This window comes from Phaethon lepturus, unplaced genomic scaffold, assembly GCF_000687285.1.
Source record: "Phaethon lepturus isolate BGI_N335 unplaced genomic scaffold, ASM68728v1 scaffold533, whole genome shotgun sequence".
NCBI classification, from domain to species: Eukaryota; Metazoa; Chordata; class Aves; order Phaethontiformes; family Phaethontidae; genus Phaethon; species Phaethon lepturus.
In genome coordinates, this window is record NW_010531005.1 from 20522 (window position 1) to 34743 (window position 14222).

Genomic DNA, 14222 nt, shown 5'->3' on the forward strand with positions numbered 1-14222 from the left:
TACAGTTTTGCTAAAAGCATTCTGCTTATTTCTCTTGTCCTGAATACCAGGTTCAAAGTGGAACTAGGGTAGACCAGAAGTGAGGAAATGGTGGATTCTCTGCAGCACAGAGGCAACATCATCACACTAAACCTCCTCCCTGGTAGATGGATGTAGAGCTCTGAAGTCTAGTAAAGAGGCTGAAAAATTGTTGCAGAGACTAAGGATGTGCAGTGATTTCCCCCTTTCCTTTCTAATGTCTTTGCTGCTCAGCCATAGCACAGAGATGTAGGTACCTATAGATTACTGCCCATACTGCCCATATTATAATGACCAAACAATCCATGCTCACAGGAAACTTCACCATCAGAAGTGCACTTAATTAAACAGAAACATGTGCATTTAGTTTGTATGTCTTACCCTTTTCTTAGTAAGACTCCGAGATTAAAGGACTTGGATCATCTATCTTTCTTTCCTTTTCAATCTACCCATGGCTCAGAAGTAGGAACAATACACAAAAACTAAAAAAATGCAGCTTGGTCCATTGGCTATATGTACACATAGGTGTGTGGTCCCATTTCGCTCAGCAGGCAGACTGTCTTGCATCGAGACCTACAGGTTTGGTTCCTTTTTCTGGTTCAGCTGGATCATGAGAGCTGCTGTCACCATATAATCTTATTCACTTGTAGTTACATACGCAATAAAGTGGCTACTTAGGTGGTCTCATGCTTTTTCCACAATGCCTACTTCAATATGACTGGCTTTGCTGACAGGCATGAAGTGTCTTTTGCATGCTAAATACCTGTACCTTTTTATTTTTAAATCTTTTTTTCTCCACACAAGGTACTAACATAAGGCAGACTTCACTGTGTGCTTATGCTGCTACCTACCTCAGTGAATGCTTCTTTAGACACCACAAAGCTTTACAAATAGGTTACATTTCTTTTATTAACTCATTTATCAACAAATATGTTTAAGTGCAAGGAGCCAAGTCCTGTCAAAGCTTCACTCCTGCCTCAAGAAACTACAGAACAAATTAAATTTTCTTCATTCTTGTTAGCTATCTCAGGCAGATTAGTCAGGAAAGGAGAAGAAAGGAGATGGTGGTTTGAGTTCAGTGCAGAACAGAATAATGAAGTTCTCCTGAAAGTATAAAACACAATCTCTGAACTATTAATAATCATCTTTGAGACCTCAAAGAGGATGATCATTCCAGATGACTATGGAAAGGGAAACGTTTCACCTATATATGTACACACATACATATATATATGTGTATATATAAACCAACAAAACAGAGCCCAGGGAGTTATAGAATTAATTTTGATATCCACAAAGATACCAAACAAATTATTAAGCTTATAAGTACCTTGGAGATAATTAAAACAATAACAAATAGCCACCATGGATTTGTCAAAACCAAATCATGCCAAATTAATGCAATTTCCTTCTTTTATGGGGTAACTGGCTTAGGGGATAAAGGAAAGGAGAAAATGTAGCATCTTTTGACCTTTATTAAAACTGGTACACAGTTCTAGCTGACATTGTCTCAATGTAAAAAAGAAAACATCGGTGCAGATAAAATCATTGTAATGAGGAATAGGAATATGTATCCAATTAGGAGAATCCATTTTCAAAAAGTAGTTATCAAACAGGGAAATATTTTGAGATACGTATTGCAAAGATATGACGGGTCCACAGTCAATATTTTCATTAACACCCATGTGTCCAAATAACAAACACACACAAAATTCTGTGGATAAAAGAAGAAAGAAGAAGGAAGGGGCCAGGCACTGACTGATGCAAGCAATGGTCAGAAATCACCATGATGAAATACTTCAAAACCAATTGCAAAAAGTACTCCTACAGGAAAAAAAAAAAAGAAAAAAAAGAAAAAAAAACCCAAACACAAGAAAGCCGCAAAACCAAACTGGAGAATAACTTTCAAATATCGAAGAAAGGCTTGTGGAATTCTGGGGAATTAAAACAAGAATGCAATGTTGCTGCAAAAGAAGAATGACTAATTCTAGGTTGTATTCAGAACTGGAAAATGGAAAACATGGAGGCAATTATTTTGATAAACTTGGCACTGGTGGAGCCTCGGGAAGAATATGGTGTCTAATTTTGGATGTTATATGCATATTTACACGCCCACTAAAAATTAATTTGAAGAGGGGCAAGGATGACTTATAAGCTGCTTAGAAAAATGTAACCAGTGAAAAAGGATTGAAAGAATTGGTTTTTTTCTCTGGAAAAGATAAAGCTGAGAAGTACAACAAAATGTTTTCAGAGTCTTGTTATAGATTGAAGAGTTGTCTCCGAAGAGACATGGAGAAAGGGCAAAATAGAGGAAGGACAAAGATCAATAAACTTAAAAAATATAGCTGCACAATTCTCTAATTCCTTCTCCTAAGCACTGGTGAGGCTACACCTGGAGTACTGTGTCCAATTCTGGACTCTTCAGTACAAGAGAGACATGGACATACTGGAGGGAGTCCAACAAAGGACAGGAGCATCTCTCTTATGAAGAAAGGCTGAGAGAGCTGGGACTGTTCAAGCTGGAGAAGAGAAGGCTCAGGGGGGCCTCATGAATGCAGAGAAATACTTGAAGAATGCAAAGAGGATGGAGCCAGGCTGTTTTCCATGGTGCCCAGTGACAGGGACAGGACCAGAGGCAATGGGCACAAACTGAAACACAGGAGGTTCCCTCTGAACATCAGGAAATACTTTTTTTACTGTGAGAATGACCGAGCACTGACACAGGTTGCCCAGGGAGGTTGTAGAGTCTCCATCCTTGGCAATACTCAAATCCATCCAGACACAGTCCTGGGTGACTGGCTCTAGGCAGCCCTGCCTGAGCAGGGGGTTTTGACCTCCAGAGGTTCCTTCCAAACTCAAACATTCTGTGATTCTGTAATGGTAATGGTACAAGCTATGGAGGTTGTTTTATTCTCCCTCACTGGAGTGAGAAATTAGTGAAATTAGGTTAGAGCTAGACAAGATAAACTTCTGAAATATTGCCCAGTCCCACATCCTATAATTTTATTAAAATTGCAGAAATTATTCTAGAAATTATGCAAATTCTACTAGAAGAATATGGAAGCTATGTGTAAACTATATGTTTATACAACAAAGGCAGTGCTTCAATGGGTGAAATATAAGCCTCTTGTCCTTGGATTTTTTAGGAGAAGAAATAAGTAACCTTTCTTCCTGTTGGTCCAGCATCTTGAAAAAAAAAAACCACAAACAACTCATTTCCATTATGGCTGTTCTGATTCTACAGACTGAAAACCATGTTCTGACAGAGCACAGTAACTGCACTTCCTAAGATTCATGTAAGTGTCTCAGCACAGCCACAAATCCCATGAAAAATGCAGCTATACAGCTTTGGAATTCCTGGGGCAAATTTCCTAAGGAATCCAGCACCTCACGTGCACCCAGTTTAGCAAACTGTTTGAAAACATGACCTCATGATTATTAATACTGTTGCTGCTTGTTGCCCTGTTGAGGACAGGGTTTTGCAGACACATCAGAAGGGCCCACTTAAATGTATTGCCAAATATCACTAGAATAAAAAAGAAGTAGTTTTCCAAAGTAAAAAAGAAGGCATGTAGTAAGTAGAATTCAATGAATTAGACAAAAACATGAGCTACAATAAAGTAATACATAATAGCAATCACAATCTAATTGCTCAGGTGCAAAATATATATGTTCAATAAAATCATATGAATGGAAAAAACTGGAACAGTGCAGCAAGTGTAACTGATGATTAGAAGTTAAATATCAAGATGACAGTAATACATAAGCTACTAAAAACTTCCTCTTGATTAATTATATTTCATTAGAAAGCCATCAAATCAATTCTGTTGAAACTATGAAAGGTAATGCTGTGATAAATAATTTTTGAAAGAAATTCCAATTACCTTGGAAATACATTTACTTTTATTTGCAAGAATTTGGGATCCATAATTTTAACTTCAGTGCTTCAGTTGCCATAACAACTTTGTAGATTTGTTCCTAGTTCATTTATGAGCACATCATTTTTTAATTTGATTGCATCATTTGATAGCTAAGACAGTTTAATGCAGTTTTTAAGCTAACTCATTTAAACTATTTGCTGGAGGATTGCTGGTTATTTCTGTTCCTGATAAGGCTCATAATCAGGGGGAGCTCATTTAACAGAAATTATATGCAATGATAATCTCTTCCAGTAAATTCATGTTTCTATTCAGTAGAAAACAGCATCTACTCAATAGATGTTCTTAGTTCAGATGAACAGCAACAGCTGTATTGCCTGCTGTCTGTGTCACTTGCAAACCACCTGACTGAAGTTGTGATGGTGCTGATGCTGGCGACTCCCAGAGACTTACCAGGTAAACATTTAGCTTCCATGGCTTCATTCAGGAGAAATGAACCTGATTTTGACAACACGCTGCTCATCGCAGGTGTCACAGACATCTTTTTATAACCACTACACTTGCCTTCCTTTTCAGCTTTTCTGCTCTGTTCTTCAGGACTTTGTTCATAAGGTTTCACAGTATCAAAATATTCTTTATCAGAGCAGACAGATTTTAGCTATAGTGTCCCATATCATGGATATAATGTTATATAAATTAAGACATGCCTTGAGTAACTTCTTGTAGTATTATGGTGGTTTACCTTTGAGCTGTTAGCCACATTGTCTTCGGACAAAGAAAATGGTTTTGAGCAGTCTGATGTCTTATATACCCATCAGATATTGAAAGCAGCACAGTTGAACCTGCAAGTTTTGCTTTACTGATGAATATCCAAGAACACTCAAAGACCTCAGAGTGGTGGAAGTGATCCCACTGTACTATCCCACCAAGGTCACGAAGACAGCACATGTGGAATTTATTCGGATGTTTAACATAGCAACTTAAATTGCCCAAGTTTTGCAATCGTACTGAGGACTAGTGATGACAACTGCGTGACACATAGCTACTTTTGTCTGAAATCAGATCCCTCTCTCATTCTAGACATGCTGCTTTAATCTCCCAAGTGCCACGTTGGCTTTTGCTCTCCTCTACGTAATTTTGTCATCAAACGTGATGTTCAAAACAGCATGCTACCAAGGTAGCAGAATTTGTCTGCACAGTCCTGTACTGTCCCTGTTGACACACTCTGCTAGCTTGGCATGCCAGCTGAGGGTAGAACAGGACCTCTAGTGTTTTGGGAGAACCTTCAATTGTATAAAACTACCGACAATAAAACCTAGGGTTTGAATCAGAGTGGGTTGAGGACCTCACATACAGGTGATGTGAGCAATCTCAGTGTCTCTATCTTGGATAATAACATCTAATTTCTTCTGCATAGCACCCAAACAAAGATGTCCAAGCATGTGCAAAAAGGTAGGTACCTGAAATTCTTTGTGGATCTAAACCTCAAAATCCAACAGTGAGCATGTCATCAAGCTGGGAAAGGAAACCAGACACCCAGAGATGCTAGTTAATTATTTTAACAACTTTCAGTCTGTTTTTTGGAAAGTATTAATTTAAATGGAAACAGTCACAGAGCTATACTAAAAAGTGGTATTTAGATCTTGTTCCCACATAAGGCTTCCTCTCCTGTAGTAAATCATATTAGTAGCAATCACAATTGTCAGTGAACCTACTGTACTGTTAAAATATTTTTTTAAACTGTCACACATCCCTGATTATTTTTATAACACAATTGCAATTTCAGATTGAATACTTAATCCACCTTAAGGTTCATTAGATATCAGAGGCCATTTACATTAAATCAGCAGCAACTTCCTCAGCTGTCTTTTGCCTAGAAGGAATAGCATGTTAGAAGTTTCCTGTCAATTTTCTTTGTCAAACAAAGAGCTGAGTCCTTTGCTTCACTTTACTACAAATGATGACAATATAACTGAAAAAGCAAATAAATGTGACAATCTTCTTTTTTTTGCCTGTTGTAATTCATATTATTACAGTACCTTTGAACATACAGCAGACACATGACCTCTCCATGCCAAAATCTGTAAAGAAATTACCAACTTGAGGGAGTAAAGTGATGAGGTCGTGGCATGGAAGGATGCATTTATCTCTAGAGTAGCCACTGCCAACAGGTAGCATTCTCCGTAACTCACAGAAGCAGTAACATTATTAAGGAAAGAATATCAAGGGGGTATGGGGTGGAAGAGAAGGTTAGCCATGACTATGTCTACAGTGCTATTTAAAGCCTACCATTTTCAAAAAGTAAACGACAGATGAATCATTATAGACATAGAATCGTTTAGGTTGGAAAAGATCTTTAAGATTATCACGTCCAACTACTAACCTAGCACTGCCAAGTCCACCACTAACCATGTACTTAAGCGCCATGTCTACACAACTTTTAAATACCTCCAGGGATAGTGACACTACCACCTCCCTGGGCAGCCTGTTCCAATGCTTGACAACCCTTTCAGTGAAGAAATTGTTCCTAATATCCAATAATATCTAAAACTCCCCTGGCACAACTTGAGGCCGTTTCTTCTCATTCTATCGCTAGTTACTTGGGAGAAGAGACGAACATTGCTACAACCCCCTTTCAGGTAGTTGTAGAGAGCAGTAAGGTCTTGCCTCAGCCTCCTCTTCTCCAGGCTAAACAACCCCAGTTCCCTCAGCCGCTCCTCATAAGGCTTGTGCTCCAGACCCCTCACCAGCTTCGTTGCCCTTCTCTGGACACGCTCCAGCACCTCAATGTCTTTCTTGGAGTGAGGGGCCCAAAACTGAACACAGGATTCAAGGTGCGGCCTCACCAGTGCTGAGTACAGGGGCACAATCACTTCCCTACTCCTGCTGGCCACACTAGTGCTGATACAGGCCAGGACGCTGTTGACCTTCATGGCCACCCGGGCAGACTGCTGGCTCATATTCAGTTGGTGGTTGACCAATATCCCCAGGTCCTTTTCCAACAGGCAGCTTTCCAGCCACTCCTCCCCAAGCCTGTAGCATTGCATGCTGCTGCTAACAGTTGTCTTTGCTTCCTTTACACCATTGTAAAATCAATAAAAACTAGATAAGTCAAAAGGTTCATACTAGTAAAATGGATGAAAGTAATGTAAGATTCAAGCTGCAGTCTGTTATACATCAAGATTATAATTCCACATATTTTTCTAATTCCCCAAAAGAACGTAATATAGGTCTGATTTTCAGTGGCCTTCCTAAATTGTAACTAGAGAAATGATGAATGCTTCCATGTGCAAAAGTAGACACCTGCCTATACAAAGCAACTGCATTTAAACAGTGCTTGTGTACACAACAGATCATGTGCAAATATGCTGAGACACTTATGATTTAAGTGACTTAAACTACAAACACATGCATATACTTAATGCACTAAAGAGAAGACTAGTTTTTCTTTTTTTTTTTTTTTTTTAGGTTTGGCTGCCAAAGTGACAAATGAGAGGAGGAAACAATTTAGTTGAAATTGAACCAAAATACATTTTTTCATTGTTTCCTGCACCCCCCCCCAAAATCATAATTGCCAATCATTCTTTGATGCCAAAACATCTTGGTTTCAGCTCTTTTGGTGAAAAAGAACAGAAATGAAAGCTTAGGTTCTGAGAAGTGCTGGGGAGGAGCAGGATGACCATGTTCCCATTTTATCCAGAAGCTCAGTGGCTCCATGATATTTGTGATTTACCGCCAACATTTTTTTCTATCTATTTGGTACATTCCTGTCCAAGAACAACCTTTTAACGTGTAACCTGTTTGGAAAAAATTGCAGATTTAATGCCCAGCCTGATGCTTTATGTAGAAGTAAATACAAGGTAGACAGTGAACAAAATGGATTAATTTAAGGGGAAACATATGACATTATAAAGAATAGTTTTGCACCATTCAGCTCTCTGCTGTCATCTTACTTAAAGATCAGATTAATTTGGGATACTTAGAAAATGATGTCATTAATTCTTTAGATAGTCTTTTTTTTTCTACTCACATAGGTAAAAATCAGATCTCTTTTGTTACAGGTACAAAATTCTGCATTCAGACTTCACCTGGCAAAGTCAGAGTAAATAGCATATGGTCACCTAAATTGTAGCACCTTCATTCTGAAAGCAAAATACAGCAAAATGGAGTTCAAAGCCCCACCAAATTTAAGTAAAATATTTGAACAATTTTATTCTTGTCCAAAGTTTCCAATGTCTACCTCATCATCCCTGTTTATTAGAACTAGACACTAAAATGGAACTGTCTCCCTAAAACAAAAGTTAGAGCACCACAGCTGCAGGCATTCATTCAGTGATAGGGGCTCAAAATTACACAAAGACTCTATGTGAATAAAAGAAGTCACATCACCCTTTTTCTCTCCTGTCCTCTTTTACATAGAGGCCAGGTGATAAAAGACTCTTACAACACATGGATTGCTAACCTTTCAGTTCCTCTTATTCAAATACATTTCCAGGTCTGTGCTTAAAATGTATTAAATATGGGCTTTAGCAAAATAGTGAAAGCTTCATGTTCCCATGCTTCTGAATCTGTTATGAAGATGTTATGGAAAAAAAAAGAAAAAACAAAGCTTTACACATTGGACTTCTTTTGAGCAGAGGGAGAGGCAGGGCAGTCCCATGGTCTTGGCTCTAAGACCACAGGTTGGCAGTGCCTCTACATTGCTCTGACTTGCTCTTCTGGCATCTCCATGGACACAGATGCTAACAAAAGCATTAGACTTGCCACTAAACGAGCATCTGTACATCTGGATTAGCTAACATCTAGATTAGATTGAAATAGAGTAACCAGTTTGCTTTTTCAGTGCTCTTCCAGCAAGGTCATCATTCTCTTCCTGTCTTTCTATATATTTCCTCCATCTATTGAGAGATAGTTACGTTCTTCATTATGCAGAGAGCAGAACAACCATTTAATAACCGAGCAATGCTTCTCAAACAAGAGATTCACTAGCTGCAAATAAAACCTAGAATTTGCCTTTGGAAACCAGCTATTCTTATATAATGAGGCTTTACCTACTATTTTTCTACCTTTTTTAAGGGTTGCAGTATGAGAAAGTTTGTAGTGAAGAATTCACAACACAAAGTACCTTCACCTAATAAGATAATCAAAGTCAACAGGAAAGGTAGTATGCTGCCATGTGTGGCACAACAATAAGCCCCACAAGCTACATGTAATGCTGACTGTTACTGATGTTGTTAAAGCAGAGGTTGACATTCCTAGCAGAATCGACAGTTGCAAAAATCCAGATGGTTCTCCCTAATATCTAACACCTGTTAACATCATAACCATCTTGTTTTAACTTTAAATTACACATTTTCTTGCTTTCATTATCACCTAGGAACCCAACAGAAAGGCAACAGACTTTCAAGAGAGCAAGATGCACATGCAAGTGTTCTGCAGTTCAGAGATGTCATAAAGTTCCCAGGAGCATCTCTGTGAGACCTCAGGGGAAAAAAAAAAAAAAAACCAAACCTCTGGAAAAATTACAACTAAATTACAACTACCCACAAGGAAGACTTTGATTCTACCTGACAAAGAAAAGAAGTTCTTTTATCTAACCTCTTCTTGGCCTTTTAAAAGGGGTCATGGCCTGTGGTACCCTAGTTATCATGCCTACTGGGTTTATGCTGCAATCTAAATGACCTGGTTTGGGAACTCCCAGAAGCTGAACAGTGATTTAGAAGCCATTTTAACAGGTTTGAAACTTTCATTATATAAACTACTTCCTTTGAAGAGGAACATCAGTATTTCAGACATACATAAATTCTTCCTTTTTCCACTGAGTTAGGCTATTACTCAATCCAGAGTTATGAAATATTTTTTCCCAAATATAATACACTGTTAACACTGGGTTGCAGTAACTTTCATCCTTAAAGAATCTAGAACAGAATAAAGCCTATCAGACCATGCACTATTTTGATGAATATATATCAATTAGTTCAGGAAGTTTCTTAGCAAACCTTACTTATTCATTTAGCAATAAATGGTGGATCTGAGCTCTTCATTTAGAAGTTGATTTTTACACAGAGTTTCCTAAACATTATGAACACTTTATCACTTATCTCTGCTAAAACTCCTAACTACATCTATTTAGAAATTGATTTTTACACAGAATAAGTTTCCTAATATTTCTGAATACTTTACTGCTTAAAACTCCTAAAAATATTAGCCAGGTCTATCGCAGAGCACAATGGAATGAAATGTTTTCCTTGGCATCTGAGTGCACATACTCTGAATACTGCAGGGGATTTGAATGAATGATTTAGATTAATGTCCACTGGCAGATGACAACTCAGTTTATCAAAACTTTTGAGAAGTCAACATTAGTTTTTTCTCATTTTGGAGAAAACACAAAACTTTCTGAAATGAAGACTTGAGGCAACCAGGGTCACATTCCCATTTCTTCAGTAACACTTTCCAGATCACTTTATTTTGGGTAAATTAGGTCAGAACAGGAATTCACATGGAAGTCCCTTATGGGTCAGGTCAACATCCTAGTCACCATGCTGGAGTCTCTCTTACACACAGTGTTACTAGTATCCTTAATGTCTTTCCCAGATAATATTTTTGTGGATTTTTTTTTTACTAAAAATTAAAAACATTGAAGGAAATCCCTCAGCTGGCTTCAGTGGAACCAGGATTTTACCCTACAGTAACAGCTGCTTTCCACACAAGTAAAATATTCCTTGACACTTTATGAGTTTATTCTAGAAGCTTTAAATAAAACAGTCTCTTTTCCACAATTTTGCTGTACACTTTTTCAGTTATTATCTTCCCACTTCAGAATTATGTTATCTCTGCTAATTTATACAGACTTTGACACTGGACTCTTTACTCAAAGTTCTTACTCAAACAAACTACCCACCAAAGGGAGAAAATGGAATACTTGTACAAGTAAAAAATGTCAGACTAGGTCCTTAGTAAAGGATCTGAGGATTCTTTAGTGTGAAAGACACTGTTAATTTACTTCCACTATCATACACAAGTTCATCTTACCATGTTCTACCCAGAAGAAAAAATACTTTTAATCAAATAAAATGGAAAAGATGGCTTAGTTGTTGGTTTCTTTGTTTTTTTTCCACAGGGAGTGTGTATCAGCAGATGACATTTCTCAAAAGCACCAAATCACAGTAGATTAAGTCATTCCCAGCAAATCAGTACAAGCGTGAAGTTTTGAGATATGACAACTGAAGCCACACAGAATGACAAAAGGTCTTGACGTAAAGTCAGAGAGAGCACCACTGGACAGACAATGTCACCCTGGAGGTAAAACTATCTGCCTGGATTTCTGTAAGGCCTTTGACACAGTCCCCTACAGCATCCTTCTCTCTAAATTGCAGAGACCTGGATTTAATGGGTGGACTGTTGGTTGAATGAGGAATTGCTTAGATGGTCGCATCCAGATGGTAGTGGTCAACGGCTCAATGTCTAGATGGAGATCAATGATGAGCAGTGTCACCCAGGAGTCCATACTGAGACCAGTACTGTTTAATATCTTCATCAATGACATAGCGAGATCGAGTGCACCCTCAGCAAGGTTGGAGATGACACCAAACTGAGTGGTGTGGTTGACACACCTGAGGGACGGGATGCTGTCCAGAGGGACCTGGACAAGCTCAAGAAGTGGGCCCGTGTGAACCTCATGAGGTTCAACAAGGCCAAGTGCAGGGTCCTGCACCTGGGTCAGGGCAATCTCCAGTATCAATACAGACTGGGGGATGAAGGGATTGAGAGCAGCCCTGCCGAGAAGGACTTAGGGGTACTGGTGGATGAAAAGCCAGACATGAGCTGGCAATGTGCACTTGCTGCCCAGAAGGCCAACCGTATCCTGGGCTGCATCCAAAGCAGTGTGGCCAGCAGATCAAGGGAGGGGATTCTGCCCCTCTGCTCCGCTCTGATGTGACCCCACCTGGAGTCCTGCATCCAGCTCTGGAGCCCTCAGCACAGGAAAGACATGGACCTGTTTTGAGTGGGTCCAGAAGAGGGACACAAAAATGATCAGAGGGGTGGAACACCTCTCCTTTGAGGACAAGCTGAGAGGGTTGGGGTTTTTCAGCCTGGAGAAGAGAAGGCTCTGGGGAGACCTTATAGCAGCCTTCCAGTACTTAAAGGGGGCTTATAAGAAAGATGGGGACAGACTTTTCAGCAGGGCCTGATAAGGGGTAATGGTTTTAAACTGAAAGAGGGTAGATTTAGACTAGATATAAGGAAGAAATTCTTCACAATGAGAGTGGTGAAACAGTGGCACAGGTTGCCCAGAGAGGTGGTAGATGCCTCATCCCTGGAAACATTTCAGGTCAGGTTGGACGGGGCTCTGAGCAACCTGCTCTAGTTGAAGATGTCCCTGCTTGTTGCAGGGGGATGGGGTGGGGGCATGGGGCTGGACTAGATGACCTTTAAGGGTCCCTTCCAACCCAAACTATTCTATGATTCAGCCAGATATTTAAGTACATCTTCATAAAATCACTGCTTTTAATGATACTTAATAATAAACAACAAAAAAAACCAAAACACAGAGCATATAGTCATCACACACCTTTTTATCTGGCCCTAAGTACAGTTTAGGATAACATTTTGATCCTTCTGCTTCCATTGAAATCAATGGAAATCATTCATTCAGAGGCATAAGTATCTCCATGTGGCATATATTATACCATAAAAAAAAACCCCTATACTTGAGAGAAGGGGAAGATGGTGGAGTAATATTGTTCCTCAAGTCATATATATATAACAGAGAATAAATGGGACACTGGAGAAAGAACAAACTAACAGACCAAATTCAACCCTGCGCTGTGCAGCGTTATGAACTTGCCACAATGCTTTTAAGTACATTGGATAGAATTTCTGTTTTGCTGAGGATCCTTTACACAACTCCACACTGACTATTTATTTTTTTTCCTGGGGAAAATGCTACTGGTACACGTCAAAGGGAACTCTATTTGTAAGTCCTAGGAGAAAAAGCTTGTCATGCACACACTGAGCTCCAATATAAAGGATCACACGAGCTGTTCTGATAGGAGCACACATTAACAACCCACACATCTCTGAGTGCATTCCCCTTTCCTGTTGCAGTCAGCATGTGCCTTTCCCCCGCTCTCAGACACTTCTAAAATATTATCTTAGAGATGGAGAAAAACCTGTAGCTCAGATCCAGATGTCCCTGGCCCTTTGGAAAAAGACAGATAAGCATGGGCCTGAGTTGCAGAATGTGGTTATTTTTAACTCTGTTCACAGCATCTGCCTCAATCACTGCACAGATTTAAAATGCGTATTTGTTAGCACAGTGTCTAGTTACACAAAGTATTGCAATGGTAGTAACCAGGACAACAACATGGTTGTTTACACGATGAGGACAATTTTCACAAGAAGACAGGACAGATATTCAACATTTTTGAAGTCTGCCTAAAAATTTGCAGAAAACAGGAAAAATGCAGGAAATAGTTAATTTTTACCTATGTTTCTCAGATTTGTATTTGCAGTGCTATTATCCCACTCTCCCTGGCAGTAACTTTGCAAAATTTCACATAAAGGACAATTCATCTTTGCAATCTGAAATACTGCACTCAGATAATTTCAGAGACAGGCTGCTTACTAGGGGTGTTCGGACACCAGTGTAAGAGCCTGTATGACTGCAAGAGGCAAAAACCACTGACTCTAGGATTATCTCAAACATCCACAATTCAAAATATGCTCAAGCGCATAAGCAGAGAGCGGCCTGAAAAAAAAAGAGGAAACAAGAAACTTACGTCATGACCAGTGTCTCATCTCCAGGTTCACTAAGTAATCCATCTACAAAGACTGAAGTGCTGGTAAAATTATGTGTACTCCAAGTCTGGCCTTCATCTATGCTGAACCTGTAAAAAAGCAGAAATGGTTTTCATTTACAACTATTAGAAAGTGTATAATGAATTTGCCACAACACTGGAAATTATCAGGCAGATAAAAACTAAGATCTGTCAACAAACTATCTTGCTACCTTGTAGGTTCAAGAGCAAGTTAATTTCCACTTCATTCTTTCTAGTAGTCTCTGAGCTAGAGACTTATAAAGCAGAGGTCAGTGAAACATGAGAGGCAAAACAGGTCAATTGCTAAAACACATGGGAGGCGCAGTGACTACAGGCACCAAGGAGATGGTCCTTCACAGCTGCCACCATCTACTTAAAAATTTGCAGAAGATGCTGATGAATCAGCAAAACATATTTCAAATACTCTGTGCACCCAAAATTTATGATTCAAAGTCTCTTTTCTTCTGTACATTTCCTCTGGGTCTTTCGGATAGTAGGTTAA

General features: G+C 39.1%; 1 protein-coding gene across 1 annotated transcript in view; it reads right to left on the reverse strand.

Annotated features, from left to right (window-relative positions):
- SORCS2 (sortilin-related VPS10 domain containing receptor 2) overlaps positions 1 to 13789 on the reverse strand; it is a gene marked incomplete at both ends in the record, with an annotated part of 33972 nt that extends 20183 nt beyond the window's left edge. The window contains one exon of the mRNA XM_010284405.1: positions 13682 to 13789. Within this exon, the coding sequence (XP_010282707.1) occupies positions 13682 to 13789 (108 nt within the window). The remainder of the gene's footprint in view (positions 1 to 13681) is intronic.
- Between the last annotated feature and the right edge of the window lie 433 nt (positions 13790 to 14222).